At 41.2% G+C, this 22,542-nt stretch overlaps 1 protein-coding gene across 1 annotated transcript; it reads left to right on the top strand.

Annotated features, from left to right (window-relative positions):
- The first annotated feature begins 7,027 nt into the window (after positions 1 to 7,027).
- LOC145359009 (uncharacterized) lies at positions 7,028 to 22,250 on the top strand. Its single transcript, XM_080213367.1, has 6 exons — positions 7,028 to 7,095; positions 7,265 to 7,416; positions 9,401 to 9,503; positions 11,691 to 11,723; positions 19,105 to 19,158; positions 22,198 to 22,250. Exons 2-6 carry the CDS (start codon positions 7,297 to 7,299, stop codon positions 22,248 to 22,250), a joined length of 363 nt encoding a protein of 120 aa, XP_080069493.1. The 5' UTR covers positions 7,028 to 7,095; positions 7,265 to 7,296.
- The last annotated feature ends 292 nt before the right edge of the window (positions 22,251 to 22,542 follow it).

The raw sequence follows: 22,542 nt of genomic DNA, 5'->3' as shown, positions 1-22,542 counted from the left end.
CATTGTAGGGATTCTATGATTCTAACACAAGACTTATACCTTCACATTCTGTGTATAAAATGTATATCATGTGTGGTATCAAAGACTTATGCACGTGATATCAGTAGCAGAATTTACCACTACTTTGCAAAGCTGTCCCAGTCATTTAGCACAGGTTAAATAATCTCCTAGCACTCACTGAACCACACTCTGGGCTATTTAAAACCCATTGCCAGCCCAATAAAATTTCCTGAAGGCTTTCTAAATTCCCACTAAATTCCAGGGTGAGTTTCATATGATAGTTACGCAGTTCTTTCTCATTCCTCTGTGCCATGTCACTACGTTTATACAAAAATACTGAAGAGAAAAGGAAAGTTGGTGGCACGGTGACACAGTGGTTAGAACTGCTGCCTCTCAGCGCCAAGGGCCCAGGTTCCATTTTGGCCTTGGGTTACTTTCTGTACAAATTCTCAAAAGACAAAAGTCTGATGACAGCAGGGAAGAAGCTGTTCTTGACTCTGTTAGTACGTATTTTCAGGCTTTTGTATCTTTTTCCTGATGGAAAAAGATAGAAGAGAGCCTATTCAGGGGGAATGGGGTCCTTGGTTATGCTGGCTGCTTTTCTGAGGCAGCAAGAAGTAAAGATGGAGTCAATGGATGGGAAGCTGGTTTGCATGATGGACTAGGCTATGTTCACAACCCTTTGAAGTCTTGGTCAGAACAGGAGCCATACCAAGCTGTGATACATCTGGATAGGGTGCTTTCTATGGTGCATCTGTAAAAATTGGCAAGTGTCATAGTGAACATGTCAAATTTCCTTAGCCTTCTGAGAAAGTAGAGGTGTTGGTGGGCTTTCTTGATTATAGTGTTGTTGTGGAGGGTCCAGGGCAGATTCTTGGTTATCTGAACAACTAGAAACTTGAAGCTCGCAACTATCTCCATTTCAGCACTATTGATGTAGATAAGGATATGTCCTCCACTAGGTTCCCTGAAGTCGATGACTAGCTCCTTTGTTTTACTGACATTGAGGGAGAGATTATTGTTATCTTATAATGTAACATAAATTGGTACTAAAATGCCAGCACATTTAAAGGGTCCTTAGCAAGGATGGCTTGCAGTTACTAAAATTTATACAGATACATCTGGGCACGGTCTCTAAAGTCAGGATTGCAGCAAATTGGGTGGGTCAAATAGTTCATTGTCACCAATCATATTCGGTAACAATAATAACTATGAAGAAACCTCACAGAGTGGTACTTGCAGTTAGATGAAAAAATGGTGCGTCTTAATGGCAATAATGAATGAAAACATAAGAACATAAGAACATAAGAAATAGGAGCAGGAGTAGGCCATCTAGCCCTTCGAGCCTGCCCCGCCATTCAATAAGATCATGGCTGATCTGTTGTGGCTCAGTTCCACTTTCCCGCCCTCTCCCCATAACCCTTAATCCCCTCTCTTATCAAAAACCCATCAACCCGCGTCTTAAAAATATTTAGCGAGGCAGCCTCCACCACTTCAACGGGCAGAGAATTCCAGAGATTCACCACCCTTTGAGTGAAGAAGTTCCTCCTCAACTCCGTTCTAAACCGCCTCCCCTTTATCTTGAGGCTGTGCCCCCTAGTCCTACTGTCTTTTTTGAGCGGGAAGAGTCTCTCCACCTCTATCCTATCCATCCCATTCATCATCTTATACGTCTCAATGAGATCTCCCCTCATTCTTCTAAACTCTAACGAGTACAAGCCTAGTTTATTCAGCCTCTCCTCATAGCTCAATCCCCTCAACTCCGGTATCAGCCTAGTAAACCTCCTCTGCACTCCCTCCAGGGCCAAAATATCCTTGCGCAGGTGCGGCGCCCAAAACTGCACACAGTACTCCAGCTGCGGCCTCACCAATGCCCTATACAGCTGCAGCAAGACCTCCCTACTTTTATATTCAATCCCCCTCGCTATGAAGGCCAGCATCCCATTTGCCTTCCTGACCACCTGCTGCACCTGCAAGCTGGGTTTTTGCGACTCATGCACAAGGACCCCGAGGTCCCTCTGCACCGTCGCCTGCTGCAGTTTTTCGCCACGTAAGTAATAGTCCTTCCTACCATTCTTCCTACCAAAGTGGACCACCTCACACTTGCCAACATTAAATTCCATTTGCCATTTCCTGGCCCATTCGCCCAGCCTATCTAGATCCTTCTGCAGATTCTCCACACCCTCCGCACAATTTGCCTTTCCCCCAATCTTGGTGTCATCAGCAAAAGGGAGTGAATAATGATGGTGATACAAAAGGGTTTAAATCTAACACTAACATTAGGTTCTTCCAGCATTATCTGTTCATCACGACACACCAAATGCATGACAATTTTCAGACTGACATGAGGCTGATGTTAAAAACAATCAAAACTATATATCAAAGCCTACAATATTAGCTTCATCATAATGTTTTAAGCAAGTCGCCTTTGTACTTTGTCCATTTACTGGCCGTCTTCTGCTTCTTTTTCTCTTTCACTCCCAATCAGGGCGGCACAGTGGTTAGCACTGCTGCCTCACAGCGTCAGGGACCTGGGTTCGATTCCCGGGTTGGGTGACTGTCTGTGTGGAGTTTACACATTCTCTCTGTGTCTGGGCGGGCTTTCTCTGGGTGCTCTACTCAGTTCAAGGGCAACTAGGGATAAACAATAAATGCTGGCTAGCCAGTGACACCCATGTCCCATGAAAAAACTTTCCTTAACTCCCTCTTGTAGTTTCAGCTAAAAAAAAATCAATTCACATCATTCCTGTTGTCACAGCTTTCGTAACTTTTTGGAGCTGAAAACTTCAAATTTCTGCTCATCCAGAAAGCTCAGACTGACATTGAACATGAATAAGTCCAAAGATGTGCGGGTTGGCTTATTGGCCATGCTAAATTGCTCCTTAGTGTCAGGGGGATTAGTAGGGTAAATATGTAGGGTTACTGGGATGGGGCCTGGATGAGATGGTTTTTGGTGCAGGCTCCATGGGCCAAGCAGCCTTCATCTACACTGGAGGTATTCTATGATTCAATTTTTTTTCACTTATTTTTTGCTCTCATTCATATTTCTTGACTTCCCAAGTTGAGTTTCTGCTTTGTCCACCATCAGTGTCTGATAATTTTCATTCACATTGAGAAACTGGTGTTAATTATAACATAATCATTCTGTGATGGAGACAATACTAGTTCACTGGAGCAAGTTAGTTTAGGCTGTACTTTTTCTGAGATTTGACATATTGAAATGGAAGTCTCCAAAGTTGCAGAGGACCAGAGGCTGCTCTCCTCCATTTGTGAGAGAGAGAGAATTGATAGGTGACGATTTAACCTGAAGGTCACCACACCTTAAGCGAGGGGGAAGATTGCGAAGGCTGGGCCTTCATGGATAACCTCAGTCGGTACAGGAATTGAACCCACGCTGTTGGCATCACTCCACATCACAAACCAGCCATCCAGACAGCTGAGCTAATGCTACATATTCTGTAGGCAGAAGTCCTTGTTCATGTTCAGTGCCAGTCTGAGCTTTCTGGATGAGCAGAAATTTGAAGTTTTCTGGTCCAAAAAGTTATGAAAGCTGTGACAACGGTGTTTCAGGAATGATGTGAGTTGATTTTTATTAGCTGAAGTACAAGACGGAGTTAAGGAATGGTTTTTTTCATGACATGGCTGTCACTGGCTGGCCAGCATTTATTGCATATTCCTAGTTGCTCTTGAACTGAGTGGATTGCTAGACCATTTCAGAGGACAGATGAGAGTCAACCACATTGCTGTGACTCTAGAGTCACATGTAACCCAGACCAGGTAAGATTTCCCTCCTGAAGGGGCATTAGTAAATATAGCTCAATTTGCACAGCCCAAGTAAGTCCTCACTGACATTTGTCTGCCTACAAGGAGTTGGGATGGGTAAAGGTTCAAATCAGCAAGATTACCCAGATAATTCAAGTTTCATTGTCAATGTGCAGCTGTGATGCTGGAATGAATGTCCAATTGCAAGAACAGCAGTTCAGGATGAATCAGTGCACCCTGGTGAGCCTTTGTCCTGGATTGTACTAATATTAGACAATTTTGCTTAGTTCCTTTTGGAGTGGAAAGCTAAACAATATGCACATTCATTTTCTAATCAATTTAGAAATAACAAATAAAGTTGTGTTAAACAAAAAACACTGGAACATAATGCTTTAATTTTGGGAGGGGAGTTAAATCCCACAAACGACAACCTTTCTGATATATCAAAGAGTGTATAGTCACAGCACCCTGTACCCTGCGACAATCACAAGATAATGAGACGGAAGGGAATGACATCTTAATGTGAATTGAATATGTCAGTGATGTTTGGTTCTTGCTCAGAAATAAAACGGTTTGGTAATGATGTTGATAACAGTTGCTAATGATATTAGGCCTGTCTCTCACACTGTATGAATTATGATAACATTCTTGTTTTGCAACATCCAGATAGATAACGAACAGATGAGCCAGGTGATGATTCTGGCAAGTGAAGCCCAAGTCCCAGCAAACATCAAGTAACAACCGTTTTTGTAACCTATGTCACTGCTCCATTCAGAAAGATTACAGAAGTAAACCTCAATGACCACTATTTCCAAAAGAATGTTACACTTTAAGCCCAGATTTTGCAGCCAGTGGCAAAAGGGCAGCGCTTGTGGCTTATGGGGCTCCGGTAATGGTATCCGAAGTGAACTTGGACAACTATAGGTTTAATTAATAGATGGAGGCATAGATTCTGGTGCCTGTTACTTACTACAGTGCTTGGGAGCCTGCTGGATGTATCATTGACAGAGAAAATCTTTATATTTAAATAATTTATCACTTTGTTGGCTGTATTCAGCTTTTCAATCTATCGTGTAGGAGTAATTGGAACAGGAGCACTGTCCAGGATCAAGCAGGAAGAAGCATTTTCTATAGATATGTGTGGAACTTCGAAGAACGTTTCATCAGGTGGTCTTTTAGTCTCCCATGAGATTGTCTTCTTAAATCTGTAATATGACAAAGTTTCTTCAACATTTCAGTGAATTCCTGTCCATCACTTCCTGGTCCTCACTGATGTTTCATTTCATACATGTCAAATAAATCTTCTTTCAGGAATTACAGATTTCAAACTCCCGCACACATTTCTTTTGAAGGAAGATATGTCAGTGCTAAAATTCACTCAAATAATCCAACTAAAAGCTATAGTTCAACTCATCCTATATCCAAATCTAGACTAGACTGCATTCAACACACCCCTAAATCCAAATCTGGGTTAGACTTCCTTCTACTCACTCCTATATCTACATCTGGATTAAATGCCCTTCAACTCACCCTATATCCACATCTGGACTAGACTTCCTTCAACTCACTCCTAAATCCACATCTGGACTAGACTTCCTTCAACTCACGCCTAAAACCAAATCTAAACTAGACTTCCTTCAACTCACCTCCATATCTACATCTGGATTAAATATCCTTCAGCTCACCCTATATCCACATCTGGACTAGACTTCCTTCAACTCATTCCTGTATCCACATCTAAACTAGGCTTCCTTTAACTCACTCCTACATCCACATCTGGACTAGGCTTCCTTCAACTCACACCTAAATCCAATCTGAACTAGATTTCCTTCAACTCACTCCTAAATCCACATCTGGACTAAACTTTCTTCAACTCACCCCTGTATCTACATCTAAACCAAGCTTCCTTTAACTCACTTCTACATCCATATCTGGATGATATTGATGGATGGATAATGTTGGAATAGTTTAGGTTAGAGGGTCATTAGATTGGTTCCACTGGTCAGCGCAACATCAAGGGCTGAAGGGCCTGTACTGCGCTGTAATGTTCTATGTTCTACATCTGGTCTAGACTTCATTCAACTCACTCCTACATCCACATCTGGACTAGACTTCCTTCAACTCACTCCTATGTCCACATCTGGACTAGATGTCATTCAAGTCACCCCTAAAATCAAATCTGGGCTAGACTTCCTTCAACTCACCCCATATTCAAATCTAGACTGGACTTCCTTCAACTCACTTCTACATCCACATCTGGACTAGACTTCATTCAACTCACCCCTATATCTATGTCTGAACTGGAGAGTCTTCAATTAACCCGATAAACTGTGTCGGAGACGTTGGTTAACTTTAGCTCCACATGTAATATCGCTGGTGTACGTTTTATCGGAAGATGTCCTCAATAAATCCCAGTGAGGGTGTGTAAGTTGTTAGTTGCTGACTTGATCCAGCACACCCCGAATAATCGGGAGTGAAACTCGATCGAAATCCCAATGTCCAGCTTTTACCATTCGGTGAATTCCATATTCGATTGTAACGGAGCAGTTAAAAAGTCATTTTAACAATGGTCTGTGTGCGTGGGATGAATATGAAGAGGGAAAGGAGACATGTCGATAAATGAACACTTGCTGGCTTTACAGTTTTTCAAATTGATGAAATGGACAAGTCGAAAGGAAACTAATCAGTGTATCCAGATATTCAAATGTAAGATTTTACAATGGGGGACGGGGAAGAGCGGGGGGAGGGGGGCGAGGAATAGGCTCCTAATCCAGCCCTTAATCCATAATGATTCCCAGGAGCAAATAGCCTTTACAATCTCGATAGGTGTTTTACAAAGAGATGCTTGTTAGTTTAATCCCTTAAATGAAGGAGAAACTGAAACGTCGAAGTATCTGCTCCATATACAGTTTGTCCTAACTATCACTGTTAAAATAGCTGTTTCGGAAAGGTTGGGGAAAGAGTGATCGGGCGAGTATTCAATTGTTTCCGTTGTAAGTGTTTGTGTGCTTGTGTGTCTCTCTCTACTCTGTATCTGTGGGTTTTGTGCTCTTTCTGATGCCCTGGCTCCCACTGAGCTGGTTGGAGAGAGGAGCGGAGAAAGGATGTACGGGATGCACTCCTTATTCAATAACACACGCCTGGAGACATCTCCCACACCAATGTGATTGCCAAACATCAGGTTGGTGATTCATTCGCTTCTGACGGGGAGGGCTGGGGGGGAGAGGAGGGCTTTAGCTCTCCACATCACGTTGAGATTTAGTATAAATGACTCCCGGGCGCACGGGAAACGTCAGAGAGAAGCTTAAAGAGGCGAGTGAAACTCACTAAAAGGTTGTGAAAGTAACTTCTTAGTTGTGTTCTGTGCGATCAGAGATCTGCTGTGCTGCAGACTGTCTTTCGTTTTCTCTCTCTTTTTCTGTTCTTTGCATAGCTTTTAGCCTTTCTTTTCATTTAAAGACAATTGCTCTTGTGTCACACTTTTTCCCTCCACTGCAAATAGGAGATCCCGAAGTTGCCCGTTCACGCTGCAGCATGGAGAGCCTTAGAATGGTCCTTGTGCTGAGCGTGGTGTTAGCACATGTTTGCGGGGAGGAAGAACCTTCGCCAGCTCTGGAGGGGGACTCGTGGAACCTGGAGAGCGAAAACTGGCAGGTAAGCCGGCAACTTTTAACCTCAGCAGCGTTCCCCTTCACAACAAAAAAAAATCACAAGGAAAGGCTGGAAAATCTCTGACGGTGGAGAGAGAATAGAGCCAACGTTTGGAGTCTGTTCTCTCTCCACAGATGCTCTCAGACCTGCTGAGATTTTCCAGCATTTTCTGTTTCTGTTTCAGATTCCAGCATCCACAGTAAGTTCAAGCAGAATAAAGAGCTGACGTTTGGAGTCAAGATGACCCTTTGTCAAAGCGTTGTCATCTGGACTTGAAACGCCAGCTCTTTTCTCTCGTTACAGATGCTGCCAGACCTGCTGAGATTTTCCAGCATCTCTTTTGGTTTCAGATTCCAGCATCGGCAATAATTTGCTTTTATCCGCAGTATTTTGCCTGTCAAACTTTCTCCTCTCTCTGGCACGGTGCAATTTCCCAAAGTCCACTAAAGTTTAAAGTTTATTTAAGTTTTAAGTGTATTTATTAGTGCCACAAGTAGGCTTACATTAACACTGCAATGAAGTTACTGTAAAAATCCCCTAACATCAGCTCAAATAAAATAGCTGGGGAGCAAAAAGGGGGAGATGGAAGAAAAATCTGCACATGCTGTAATTATGAACAGGAAAATAAGAGAGGGACACTGATGGAATGAGATCAATGAGGGGAGAAGATTGAAATGGGGCAAAGGATTGGTGCAAAATATTAGCTTACACTGAAAAGAATGAATTGAGGAATTGATATCCGATTTTCTGTTTCATCCAGTGAAGGTTCACCGAACTCAGCAACTCCCCCATCTCATCCCAGGAAGGTTTAAATTAGAAATGACCATCTTGGTTATCCAGCTGCAGATCCAGATGTTTCCATCCTCCCCCCTCCCCCCTCCCCCCCCCCCCCCACTTGCCCTGCCCTGGGTGCCAAACTAACCATCTGAAGAATGTTTCTTCATTTCTCCCCGAACGTCCCTATCGCAACAACCCCCCCCCCCCAATAAATATTTCCTATGACATGTTTATCATGTGCTTTTAACAAAGAGTGTTTGAAACCCCCTTGCCTGTCCCAGTAAATATCCGCAAGAAGGTGCTGCAAGGTCGCTTAGGTGAGGTAACCCCCCCCCCCCACCTCCCTTTGACCGACCTGTATCTCTCCCACCTCCCTTTGACAGATCTCCATCTTTCCCACCTCCCTTTGACTATCTCTCCCCGTTCCTTGCTGTCGGAGTTTTATAATTGACAAGGTTGCACGTCTGTCAAGTTAAATCCGGCATCGCCTTCATTTCCAGTTCCCTGGATAGTAACGGTATCGTTTCAAAGAGTGAATGACACTGAGTCGGAGCGATATCAGAGGCTGCCTGCTGTTCACTCTGCTGCTGAAGTGAATGAACTGGGCAAACCCAATAGTTTGGAGAGAAAGTCGCCTGTCGTGATTTACCTTGGAAGGGAGATGATTAGATCAAAACGCCCGGGTTATCCGCTCGATAAATTCTTGTCACCAAGCGTCAAGTCTCACTTCCAATGCCCGATTCCAGTGGGATTGAATCTGAGACCAGCGTATGTCCATCTCCCTCAAACCCATGTCTCTCCCAGTTGTTGAGGAATCTAAACATGACTTTAGCTGTTTCCCCTTCACTGCGTTAGGATTAGGTGGCAGTATATTTCCTATATAAAAGCTAAAATATGAAATAGTAATCTACTAAATTGTATTCTACTCAACAATTCTCTATTCATGCAAAATAATGAAAGTATTTATTTCATTACATACACACACATATGTATTATATATTATCATCATATTTTCTAACACCCCTGATTCACCAGCTATTCAATTGTCAATCCATCAAGAGTTTTTTTTCCTTCCATTTTACACTTCAAACCATTTACTCCTCCACTGCACTTGGATGTTCATCCAAATGAGATCTGTCAAGAAAACTCTGCTTTATTTAAAATATTCAGAAAAGAAATAGCATTTACCTTTTCTTGTTTCTACCTTTAGGATGACTTGCCAGAAGACAACAAAATCATGCAGCAGTTTGCCCGCCTGGTGAAAAGAGCAAAGTTTGATAAGTTCTATGGCTTAATGGGTAAACGTGCATCTGGTAAGAGATTGTACCTACAATACTGTATATCCTGCTGTCCTTTGGCAAAAGGGGCTTCATTTACCATTGATATAGTGTGCCCTGTTTGATAAGCCACTGTATCTGCCATCATGTGTGTACCTGTTCTTGCACAAGACATTATGTTGCTTGAATATTGTCTCCATCATTGTGTCAGAGGTTGTTGAACCGTGCATATCTTTGTCTTCTAGTAAGAGACAATAGAATCTGTTTTTGAAAATGAATGGAATCTTCATAACATCCATTCAGTCTTTCCCCAGCTTTTGGAATGCAAGATTGTGAACAGTTAGTGTTGAGAACTTAGACACCAGTATCTAAAAGCAAACATTTTTGTTCATGCCCCTTTAACTGCTCTTGTACACAGATTTTCTTGACACCTCAGTTCCTCCAATACTTCTTTTTGACTGACAAATTATTCCATGCAGTTACTCCACTGCATAGTTAAGCTTGCTAATGACTTGTTTGGCTGAGAGAAAAGCATTAATATAGTCATTCTTCGGTGAAATTTGATTGATTTCTCTCGGGGCTTCAGCATTTAGATTAAGAATGTAATCGCCATTTGGCCGATACATCCATTACGGATCCTAGTTTGGTCTCTGCATAATCATAGCAGTCAATGATTATGTCTGAACATTTTTATGTCTCTTGTTTATACTGTAATATATGCACCACCAGAACTAAATTGATTTCAAACCTATCTTCGCAGATTGTCATGAATCTCCTTCATGCTACTCGTTTATATTGTCCTGCACTGCTGGCAATTAATTTACTGTTTTTCCTGATTGGCTTCCATTAGAGGTTATTACAGATCTCATCTTTCGTGCTCTCCGAAGTATTATTTTCAATATTTCTTTTTTCCCTTCTAGCCCAATTGGACCTACAGATGATTTACTTCAATGTGCACGTTTTAAGTTTATGGCACTCTAAACAAAATTTGATACAATGCTGCTACGTGGTACCAAGTCTGATAAAGTGTAAAAAGTTACCAAACGTAGACTTTGCTACAGATGATCAGGGAGATTCCAATGAACAATATGTCAAGTGGCAATTGTTCAATATGTTATGTTGTCTACAAACATAATGTACAGCACAATGGACCAAGTGCTGGAGGAGGCACGAGAATAGATAAGTGCTTGATGACTAGCACAGACACGATCGGCCAAAGGACCTCTTTCCATGCTGTAAAACTCTGACTCTATGAACACATTAATCTAATATATAGTATTAATGCACTGTTTATATATTTTGTCCACAGTATATTGTAAAAATAATTCAAATTAATTGGCACCCAGTGCTCATTTTTTCTTAATAGTCAAATTGATATTTTCTATTTTTACAAGATGCATCCTCTCAATACTATTTTGAACTTCTTGCTGCCTTTATAAATGTTTTTCAAAGAAATCTGAACATTAATTTGAAGAAACTATCATGTTGTAGCGTTGTCCAGTTAAATGTATTAACAATAATACCACATAAACACAATTCGAAGCTGATTCTCTGATATTACATAGTTAGGAATTTTAAGTAGGAGTAAAATGACTTTAGTAACAAAAGAGAATCGAAGTAAAGGCTTAACAGTGTTCTTTCCACTCACAAAGTAACATTTTAATTAATAGAAAATGTATATTGATTTTTATTTGCAATGCTTAAGAGGTTAATAAGAAAGAGAATGGAAAAAAAACAGGGTAACATGCTTCCGCTGATTGCTTTATGTATGCCTGACACACTTAGTCCAGGAAAGTCTTAGCTTCAGTTCCTCATCTGTGTTTGTAAACTGTTCAGAGACATCAATGTAAAGTAAACTCTTAATGTGGATGAATGGCCAGATTGGATGACTAGCTTTGATTCTTTCCATTGCTAGACGTCCCACTGACTCTCACTGTTCAAACTTATGCCTGAGGAACCATCAGATGAACTACCAGAAAGTAACCAGTACTCATTGAACTGTTGTGTAGAAGGTATTAGCCATAAAACAGGGCAGACAAGGAATGAAAGAACATAGAACATGTGCTCTGACAAAAGGTCATCCTGACCCGAAATGTTGGCAGTATTCTCCCTCCACAGATGCTGTCAGACCTAACAAGTTCCTCCAGCGTTTTCTGTTTTTGAATTAAGGCTGGCATTCATTTGCATTTTCTTTGGTAATGACCATTCATTATTATTTTCCAGGTCCAACACAAGCAGGTATTGTTGGCCGTAAAAGTAAGTCTACCTGAATTGTCATGTTTATATGTCTAATTGTTTGTTCATTTGTTAAAGATCTGTTAGTAGGAATTAGCGAAACACCACACTGGAATTTCAAATCAGACAATTTAGATAATTAATTAACTATCAAACCTTTCTAGGACGGAAATTGCGTAAATTAGGAACTAATGTGGTTAACTTGGGTTGGGTTTTGCATACTGGAGAAGGTCAATGCAAATTTGATACAAATCATTTCAGATTGGATATAGGAGCAAGTGCCCCACATGTGTAGTATGGGTGTTATATGCCACCTGTGCGACTATACGCAGTTGAGATTCATGAGTACCAACATATTCCTCAACAAAATACATTGTCATTTCTTAATATCAGCTTCTTTTCCTAAGATCATTCAGTTAACTCTATTTGTAGCATTTTAGAAATGCATTTTGCATGAAAGGTTTGTAGAGTTGGAGGAGATTGCAGGGGTACAAAGGGCAAAAGCCATAACAGGAAGTAAGTGTGATCAGGAGAAATTAAAATTTGAGACATTGGAGTTCTGGAGTCAACGTTTTAAGTTTAGTTATTTATTAGTGTCACAAGTAGCCTTACATTAACACTGTAATGAAGTTATGAAGTCAAGAGTAATGGGCAAGTAGCAGAATTGGATAAGAGGAGCAGAATTTTGGATGATGTGAAATTTTAAGCAGGTTAAGGATTTGAGACAATTTGAAGTGTACAGCTGGGAGCAAACGTAATCGTGAACATGGGTTTTAATGGCAGGTGGGAAATGTTTGTGATGACACAGGTTTAGAAGACAAGCTCCAGGTCAAATAGGAAATTGTGGATTTGTCAGACAAGCATTGCAACAGCAGCAGTACTGGAAAGTGTCAAAAGGGGTACAGTTGGGTATCAACAGCAAAGCTAAAGGAGCAAACCCCACATCTTCAGGTAATGTTGGTAAGAGATATCTTGCAGATGAGAAAGAGGATGGCACAGGTTAGCACTGCTGCCTCACAGCGCCAGGGATCCAAGTTTGATTCCCAAGTCACCGTCTGCGAGGAGTTTACATGTTCTCCCCATGTCTACACAGGTTTCCTCCCACAGTTTGAAACAGATGCTGATTAGGTGCTTTTTCCTCCCTCAGTGTACCTGAATAGGCATCAGAATGTGGCGACAGGGGGCATTTCACAGTAACTTCATTGCAGTGTTAATATAAGCCTTACTTGTGACTAATAAATAAACTTTTAAATGGGGCTGATGGAACTCTTGAAGTATTAATTGCGGTAACAGGAAGATAAAACATGGTTGGAAATATTCTGGCTACAATCACAAAGGTTAAAGATACCAAGCAAAGGCAGTTGAACTGAGATGAACAACACAGAATGGTGTTAAAAGAGAAGGGCGTCCTTTATTGTGTCAAATGTCTCAGTGAAGTTAAAAAGCACAAGGTGGAATAATGCATCACAATTATAGTAGTGAAGAATATTGTTCATGACATTGGGGAAGCATGGTGGCACAGTGATTAGCACTGCGGCCTCTCAGCACCAGGGACCTGGATTCGATTCCCAGTTTGAGTCACTGTCAATATGGAGTTTGCATGTTCTCCCTGTGTCTGCATGGGTTTCCTTCGCGTACTCTGGTTTCCTCCCACAGTCCAAAGATGTGCAGGTTAGGTGGATTGGCCATGCTAAATTGTCCCTTAGTGTCGGGGGGACTAGTTGGGTAAATGCATGGGGATACGATTGGGTGGGATTGTGGTTGGTGCAGACTCAGTGGGCTGAATGGCCTCCTTCTGCAATGTGGGATTCTGTGGTTAGAACCATTTAGCTGCTGTGCTTGGAATGGAAACTTGATGGAACAGGAAGTTGCAGAGAAATAAATGTGGATTGATAGGTGGCTTTTCAGATGGAAAGAAGGTTGGAGGTTGAGTGGAAGGTAGCAAAATTAATATTTATTTTGAATAGGAGTGGTGTTAATTATAGCAATTTTGAAAGGACAGGAGATTTTACCTTAGAAGGAACCATTCACTGATCTAATTTAAAGGAAACTTAAGTATGATTTGACACAGCTTGTACAATACTAGGATTGTATCTGATTCCAACCTTCTGAATTTGAATAGATGGCATTCAGTACACAGTATTGGAAAAATGAATAATTTTCTCATTTGTGCCCAGTATGAGTAACACACAACCACTTTGTATGCAAATCTTCCTCAGTGTGAGTTGTAATGAAATGCTTCAAGTTCAACAATGAGAATATCCTCACCGCGCCTGTGTGACTTATTCATTTTCACAAATCGTATCACTGCAGATTCATTGAGCGAATGAATCTGCAAGATCGAAGAACTAAGCTTGGATCTTAAATCACTTGCATAGTTGACTAATATGTACTATAACTTGAGTTGACAGACTCATTTTTCTTGGCCCTATTAACAAATATTCAAAAGATGGGAGAAATTTCTTCTACCGGGACAGGACTGAAACCCAGTTGATAGAGCAACTGGTATCAGAATCCATAATTCAGCACGGATGCATAGAAGTGGCACGGTGGCACAATTGTTAGCACTGCTGCCTCACAGTGCCAGGGGACCCAAGTTCAATGCCAGCATTTCATGACCGTGTGGAGTGTGCGTGTTCTCCCTGTGTCTGTGGGGGTATCCTCCAGGTGCTCTGCTTTCCCCCAGCAGTTCAAAGGTGTGCAGGTTAAGCATATTGGCCACACTAATTTTCCCTTAGTATCCCAACATTTGTAGATTAGGGGGATTAGTAAGGTAAATAGGTGGGGTCCAGGGGATTGCACTTAGGTGGGATGATCTGTCAGAGTCAGCGTAGACTCGATGGTTCAAATGGCCTCCTTCTGCACTGTAGGGATTCTGTGGTTCTATGAGCATTGCAGGCATTTACAGTTTTGTTTCAGTTAGCCTAATAAATATTAAGCAATTATTCAGCAACAATGTCTTCTGCTGGTTGTGTCTAATAAAGAAAAACACCGAGGTAAATGTGAGCTAAGGGGAGCTTAGGATTCATAGAATCTCTACTATGCAGAGGGAGGCCATTTGGTCCATTGAGCCTGCACCGACAACAATCCCACTCAGGCCCTATCCCCGTAACCCCATGTATTTACCTTGCTAGTTCCCATTAAGGGGCGATTTAGCATCGCCAGTTCACATGACCCAAATATCTTTGAACTGTGGAAGAAAACTGCGGCATTCAGAGGAAACCCACGCAGACACAGGGAGAATGTGCAAATTTCACACTGATAGTCACCCAAGGCGGGAATTGAACCTGGATCCCTGATGCTATGAGGCAGCATTGCTAACTACTGTGCCACCGTGCTGTCAACCCATCATGACTGCACAGTATTCTTCAGAGTTTCTGCAGTTCTGTTCCCTGCCCTTTCCCTAAAAAATGTTTATTTTTCAAATATATTCCACTTTCTATTTAAAAGTTATTATGCGTTATATTCCCAACTGTTTCTGATAAGACATTCCATGTTGTACCAATAATCTGCATTAAAAATAGTTCTCCCAAACCTCTGCCCAGCTATCGTTGGTGACCTTTTAGATTCTGCCAGTGGGATCTAATGTTTTATCAACTGGAGTGCAGAATACAAATACAGAGAAAATGTTGAAACCTATGCAAATCATTGCTTAGGTGCAGTATGAATATTTTGCTCAGTTTTACAAAGAATGCAAAGGTCATGAAGATGATGCAGAGATTTCCTGAGGTAATATGAGTAATGAGTTGCTTTAGTTACACAAGAATAGAGAACCTGGGTCCCTTTTCATGAGAGCAGAGAAGGTGCGTATGAGAGTTTGGATGAAACTCATACTATTTTTAAAGATTACTCTGGAATCCTTACAGTGCAGAAGGAGGCCATTTGGCCCATTGGGTCTTCACTGACATTCCAACAGAGCATCTTATCCAGACCCATCCCCCCCCCCCCCAACTCTATCCCTATAAATCCACACATTTATCCACTGATCAGACACACCTTTGGGCACTAAGGGGCAATTTAGCATGGCCAATCCACCTAACCTGAATATCTTTGGACTGTGGGAGGAAATCAGAGCAACCGGAGGAAACCCGGTGAGAATGTGCAAACTCCACATGGACAGTCACCCAAGGTTGGAATTGAACTCAGGTCCTGGCACTGTGAGGCAACAGTGCTAATCACTGTGCTACCATGCCACTCATATTCAGTATATTAATAGTTAACATTTGTACTCAGTGATAAATTAAATATTCCCACAATTAATCTAGTAACGTGTAAATTACCAGCAACATTCTTACATATTGCAATCATTATCAAATCATATTCATAAAGCTTTAATTTTTAATCTGAAACCACCTCAATCTGAAAGATTCCACTCACTAGCTGCTTACTAAAGCTAATTTAGATGAAGGCTTCAGCAGGGTATTAGTGCCAATAGCTCCCAAATAGCAAGTTTCGTACAATTAGTGGCCATCTCAGGGTCAACTTGACAGACTTACTAAGGTTGGCCCTTGGGAAAACCTGTATAAAAGCAGTTTAACAGTCTAGGAATTAGAAACTAAACAAATTATGCATATCTAAAATGGTTAAAATTTTAAAATGCACATTTAATGTAGAGGTATTTGACATGCACTGCAAGAGAAAAAGCACATTAGATAAGGTCCGTGCAAGACTGAGTTGCACACTGCCTGCGGAAGAAATGTTAGACTGAATAATCCCCCATTTTGTGATCATTAAAGTAGCATGTGGACATTTATTTAAAGCAAAGTATGTTTTGGAGTGTGGTGTAGTGCCACAGCACATTGAAATTTTAATATGATGTCCTGTAGGAATAGCAAGACAAGAGTCTACAGCTATGAATAATGAACAAAGAAAATTACAGCTCAGGAACAAGTCCTTCAGCCCTCCAAGCTTGCACAGACCACGCTGCCCCTCTGAACTAAAACCCCCTACCCTTCAGGGGATCATATCCCTCTATTCCTATCTTATTCATGTATTTGTCAAGAGGCCCCTGAAAAGTCACTATCGTATCCGTTTCCACTATCTCCCCTGGCAGCGAGTTCCAGCCACTCACCACCCTCTGTATAAAAAAAACTTGCCTCGTACATCTCCTTTATGGTTTCCCACCTGGTGAGTTCCTCATTTTTAGTAGAAGAAGTATCAGTGATTCCAGTTTGGTCTCGAATCTTTTGGTATTTGAATAAAGAACTGCACTGGGAGCAAGATGTTGTCAGATTGAGACCAGTGTCTAAACTCAGCTCCAAATTAAATCGAATATAGATTGCTTCTTGCTGTAACCGTAAGCAACCCAACTGATCTGTGATCAGGTAGCTTTTACTTACCCCCTTAGGCCCAAAATTCAGCATTAATTGCCAATCAGAGCAAGTTTTTGGAAATAAAGACAGATTGTTGGGGAAGAACAATGCAACCTACTCTTTTGATCTACTTACGCTTGACCTGGAAGTACTTGATACTGGCACTGTGTGCTTGAAATGGGAATGTGTGCTTCCAGCTGGCGTTGACACAGTATGAACCTGTCATTGTATAAGTGGTGTTCTTGTCAGTCCTGTTGTGTGCACCATTTGTGAATTCAACAGACTTCCACTGCAAAAGATGCAAAGGCAATGCGATTTTAGCAAAAATATAAGTTTACACAGGACTATTTTCAGGATTATAATAGAAAGTGTGCTCATCAAATATTAGCATTTACTTCTTAAAAAGTTTCCATTAAAACTGACTGATGAATAAGTTGCACTGGAATTGTGAGAGGTTTTGAGGCAGACATGTGGAGTTCTAAACAGCACACATATAAAATGTAATACACAGCTGTGAATAAACATGTGAGCCCCCTTTTACGGTGCATTTTTCTTACAATTTCTTACATTAGGCAGCACGGTGGCACAGTGGTTCACACTGCCGCCTCACAGTGCCAGAGACCTGTGTTCGATTCCTGGCTTGTGTCACTGTCTGTGCGGAGTCTGCTCTTTCTCCCCGTGTCTGCACGGATTTCCTCTGGGTGCTCCAATTTCCTCCCACAGTCCGAAAGATGTGCTGGTTAGGTGCATTGGCCATGCTAAACTCTCTCTGTGTACCTGAACAGGCACCAGAGTGTGGCGACTAGGAAATTTTCACAATAACTTCATTGCAATGTTAATGTAAGCCTACTTGTGACAGTAATAACTAAACTGAACAGTACTGCATTGCCAATAATGCTGACTTTGGGGGTACCTTACATAGTGGCACCAGGATTTCAGGTGTTGAAATACACCTAATTAATTCTTATTTCTCATGTACCTCTGGAATAATGGAGGCAGGGAAATATTGTAAATACTGGGTGCCTATGCTAACCATCCTACAAAGCTGTTTCTCAGGTATCAGGACATTTCTAAAGCTGCATCCTAACGTGAATCACATCTGGAGTTGGTTCTCTATTAATGCAGGCGTCTTGTATGGTAACCCAAATGATTTGTAAAGCAATTGGAACTATCCACATTACGGAACATCTTTAGCCTCGTAATATAAATGCAATATTAATTGTCCCATCTTTTTAATCTACGCACAGTGTTTATTTGTGTTACAAAGTGCTCAAGGGTTTATTCTTATACAGGCACATTCGACATCTACATAATTAAAAATTCATCCAAAGTAATACTGTTCCAAAAGGTATTAAGTAGTTATCAATCACATGGTACTAACTAATGCATGACATGCAGAATTTGATTGCTAGTTCCCCTTCTGTCCCCAAAGGATCTATTGTGCTTTTGCTCCTGCACTCAAATATTTATTAGCTGTAACAGGCTCACGGTAACAACAAAAGCACCCCTATTATAAAGGCGTTCACTCAACACTAAATTCCTGTGAATTATCGATTTAGTATTTCGAATCAAGTGTTAATGCAATGCCAATGTATATTTGGCAGCCTTTGAAGAGAGTCAATTCCATCGTAGATCTTTTCCAGGCGCTTCACGATGGCACATAAATTGGAACGTCTGAGGTTAGTGGTTGTCCGGAGGGAGTTGTAGCAGCAACAAAAAGGAAATGAGTGAATATTAATAAACCAGATTCTCTTGTAATGTTATGTAACACTAGAAGAGGACTGAGCACTGCGAAAAATATTTCACAGGATTAAAATTCAGTGTGGCAGCAAATTCATAAAAGGGAGAGTGGGGTGGGAGGAGGTTAAGGAGTCAGGAAGGTGAGGAAACTGCATTTCTGAAATTGGATGAAGAAACATTGCTGGGACAGAAACATTCTCCAGCATTAATATTCCGAACTTTGATCGACCCAAAAAGAAAGTGATATATAAGTTAACTCTTTAACAGTATGTACTTGAAGAGAACAACATAAATATGTAGACATGTGCCCAATCAACATTCTTGATTCTCTTTTTCATTTTTACACATAGGGCAAAAGGGAGAGATGTTTGTTGGTCTAATGGGACGACGGTCTTCAAGTGCTGGTATGTTACTCACCTGGTTCCTTCTTTCTCCCCTTTACATTATGGTATGGGTATACAGCAGTCTATTGGCAGTCCAATCAGGGGCAATAAATGCTGGTACTGCCAATGAAAAGCACATCCCTTGAATGAGTGAAAAAAAATCAGCATTATCATTGTTCGTAGCATTTTAATATTTTTGGCTCATTTTCATGGGTCATTTCCACTAATTGAGTGGGATTCTCCAGCCAGGCTGGCCCCAAAACCAGAAAATCCCACCCAAGATCAACGGACCTTTGGATGGTCCACCCCCTGCCCGTTACAATTCCTGTGGTGAGCAGAATGGGAAAATTCCCTCCATTCTATCGATTGTCAGGATTGAACCCACCTGATGCAGGTAAAGAATTGGTGAGATAGATGGTATAACCTTCTTTAGTCCATTTCCCGCATCTGCTTAGTCTGAAAAGCCTTCCTTCTCCAAACCAGTTGTGTCTTTCCATTTTTTTCTCCAGCCACCCTTGAAGCCATTGTGGATGATGTTATCAATTACACTACAATGTTATGCTGATTACACCAACTATGAACTACCTATGAACTACATAGAGGCAATCAAAATTAGTTTTACTTACAGTACTTAGATCTGTCAAACACAAGAGAATTATCAACAGGTTGCGAGTGACTACTTTATTCTGACTGCGTAAGGAAGTGAATGCTTCATTGAAGATGCTTTTATTGAATATTGGGAAAGAATTGATTTCAATAATGTCATTCTTAAAGGCTTGGTTACATTGAAAAGGGAATATTTCACAAAGTATAACACAGCCAGTTCTAACTGTCATGGACAGGGATGGCAGAGAACTGAAGTCCTTGTCTCCCTTACAATCCCATATCAGTGTGCTTTTGAAAATAAAGGTTGGTATGTTTCTCAACCCCTGTGTGTGGGGTCCTTGTTTAAATAATCAGCAGCATGTGCTTATGTATTTAAATAATGAGGATTAGTTATTCATTCCCTCACGCTGCAAGTCTAAATAATACATCATTCACTGATATACACGCACACTTGAGAAAGATGGGGTTCCAGAAGGTTGTGCACTTTTACAAGCTGCAGACAAAAGAGTTGTTCATAATACATGCGTTTGGCTCAACATGGGAAAATCAGTTAGTCTAGGTGGACTCAGAAGCTGGAGTCAGTTATTAGCATTACTGTTGGATCCCCTTGGAGAGATGGCTTCTTCAGCAGACCATAAAATTTGTTACTTTGGTTTTCTTACCAAGGGGTCAAGTTCCTGTTCATAGAATCCCTACAGTACAGAAGGAGACAACAATCCCACCCTATCGCCGTAACCCCACATATCTACCCTGTTCAGCCCCCTGAAACTAGGGATCAATTTAGCATGGCCAATCAACCTAACACGCAATTCTTATGGACTGTGGGAGGAAACTGGAGCACCTGGAGAAAATCCATGCAGACACAGGGAAAATGTACGAACTCCATACAGACAGTGACACAAGCTGGGAATCCAACATGGGCCCCTGACGCTGTGAGACAGCAATGCTAACCACTGTGCCACAATGCCATCCCCTCTAGGTTCTGGTGGACATTTGGAAAGGACCGATTTGGACACTTTTATAACATAGCAGTCTCAAGGTTTGAAAGGCAAAGATTTTATTGTCTTTTCTGCTGCTGCTGTTTCTGTAGCTGATGTTCTGTTTAGACTGACCAGTGTTGCTCTGATTCTTGGGATAATATAACTTGTGAGCTGAAGACAGTTTGGGTCACATGATTATCTGCTATTGTCCACCCAGAATAGTTTAAAGCCAGAAGCCAATGATATGCAATGAAGATTGGATTGGAGATGGAGGGGGGAGAGGGGGATGAGTGTTTCTTTGTTAGACTCAAAATATGGAGATGTGAAGACTGCAAGTCCACTGATTTTGAGTAAACCATAAACAATGGCAGATGTAAATTCCACAACTAGGTTCCATTTAGGTATGCCCATTCATGGGAGAGGCCACCACTCATGAAAGACTCCACTTTCCAGAGGCTTCAGGCATAAATTTCAGAAGTCACCTGACATTTAGCAGCCATCTTAGCCACCTGGCTAGTCACCACTTTAAATAAAAGACTGATCCAGAAAGTTATATATTGAATGCCATCCATGTTTGAAGTTATGAATGGGAGACGCCTTCAGTGGGCATGAGGTAAGTAAAGTTTTGACCTAATACAAACTGAGAAGCTCTTGCTTAAGCATCAACGCCACATTAAACATTGGATTTGTTTTGCTTTATCATTGTCACATCTATTGATATACAGTGAAAAGTATTATTCCTTGTGCTATACAGACAAACCACACTGTTCATAGCGTACAGAGGGGAGGAGGAAAGAAGAGGCGCAGAGTATAGTTACAATCATAGAAAGATTAACTTAATATAAGGTAGATCCGTTCAATGGTCTGATGGCAGCAGGGAGCAAGTTGTTCTTGAGTCTATTAGTACTTGACCTCAGACTTTTGTATCTTTTTCTCGACAGAAGAAGGGAAGAGAATATGTCCAGGTGGGTGGGGTCCTTAATTATACTGGTTGCTTTTCCGAGGCAGTGGGAAGTGTAGACAGAGTCAATGGATGGAAGGCTGGTTTGCCTAATGGACTGGGCTACGTTCACAACCCTGTGTAGTTTCTTGAGGTCTTGGTCAAAACAGGAGCCATACCAAGCTATGATACATCCAGAAAGGATGCTTTCTATGGTGTATCCAGCAGTGATTGTACGGAGAGTAAAACAATGAAGTGTCCACCTCATCAGCACCTCATCTGGCCAATGCGTATGTTCAAAGTTAGCTTCGGAATCTGTAAAGGTCCTTGACCCAGTCTGTTAGCTGAAGGAAAATGGCATGGGCGTAAGGTGCTACAATGAGACGGTAGAGGAAGAGAGGAATAGGATAATATTTATTTGGAAAAATCTTATTTGTTTTATTTGTGAAGAAAGTCTTCCGACTTTACCTGATTAAGAATGAGACGCAGTGAAGTCTGGATATATACTCACTTTTTTTCATCCTTTCCTTCCAGAGGCACCACCTGAATGGGAAAGAGTCCAGTACTATGGTCGAAGGCGCAAATAAAATAGTACAAATGTTAAACCATCTGAATGTACCCCAACACCGTTCCATCAGGAAGGAGATCTTTTTGGCTAAATAACCAGTAACTCAAAATTTGTGCTTAAATTCCTTGGAATTTATCAACCATAAAAACTGATGCAAAACCTCTACTTTAAACAAATCTTACGTAATTGGTCAAAGCTTTTCAACATTTTAACCTCTTCATGCGGGAACTTTTTGGTTAATGTTCAAAGTGACATGGGAGTCCAAGTGATTATGAATGCCAACAATCTACAATGCCTCAGATGATGCATAG

This window comes from Carcharhinus amblyrhynchos, chromosome 27 (genome assembly GCF_965287045.1).
Source record: "Carcharhinus amblyrhynchos chromosome 27, sCarAmb.v2.hapA, whole genome shotgun sequence".
Taxonomy (NCBI): domain Eukaryota; kingdom Metazoa; phylum Chordata; class Chondrichthyes; order Carcharhiniformes; family Carcharhinidae; genus Carcharhinus; species Carcharhinus amblyrhynchos.
The sequence above is the reverse complement of the archived record's forward strand: the minus strand, read 5'-3'. Positions and strand labels throughout refer to the sequence as shown.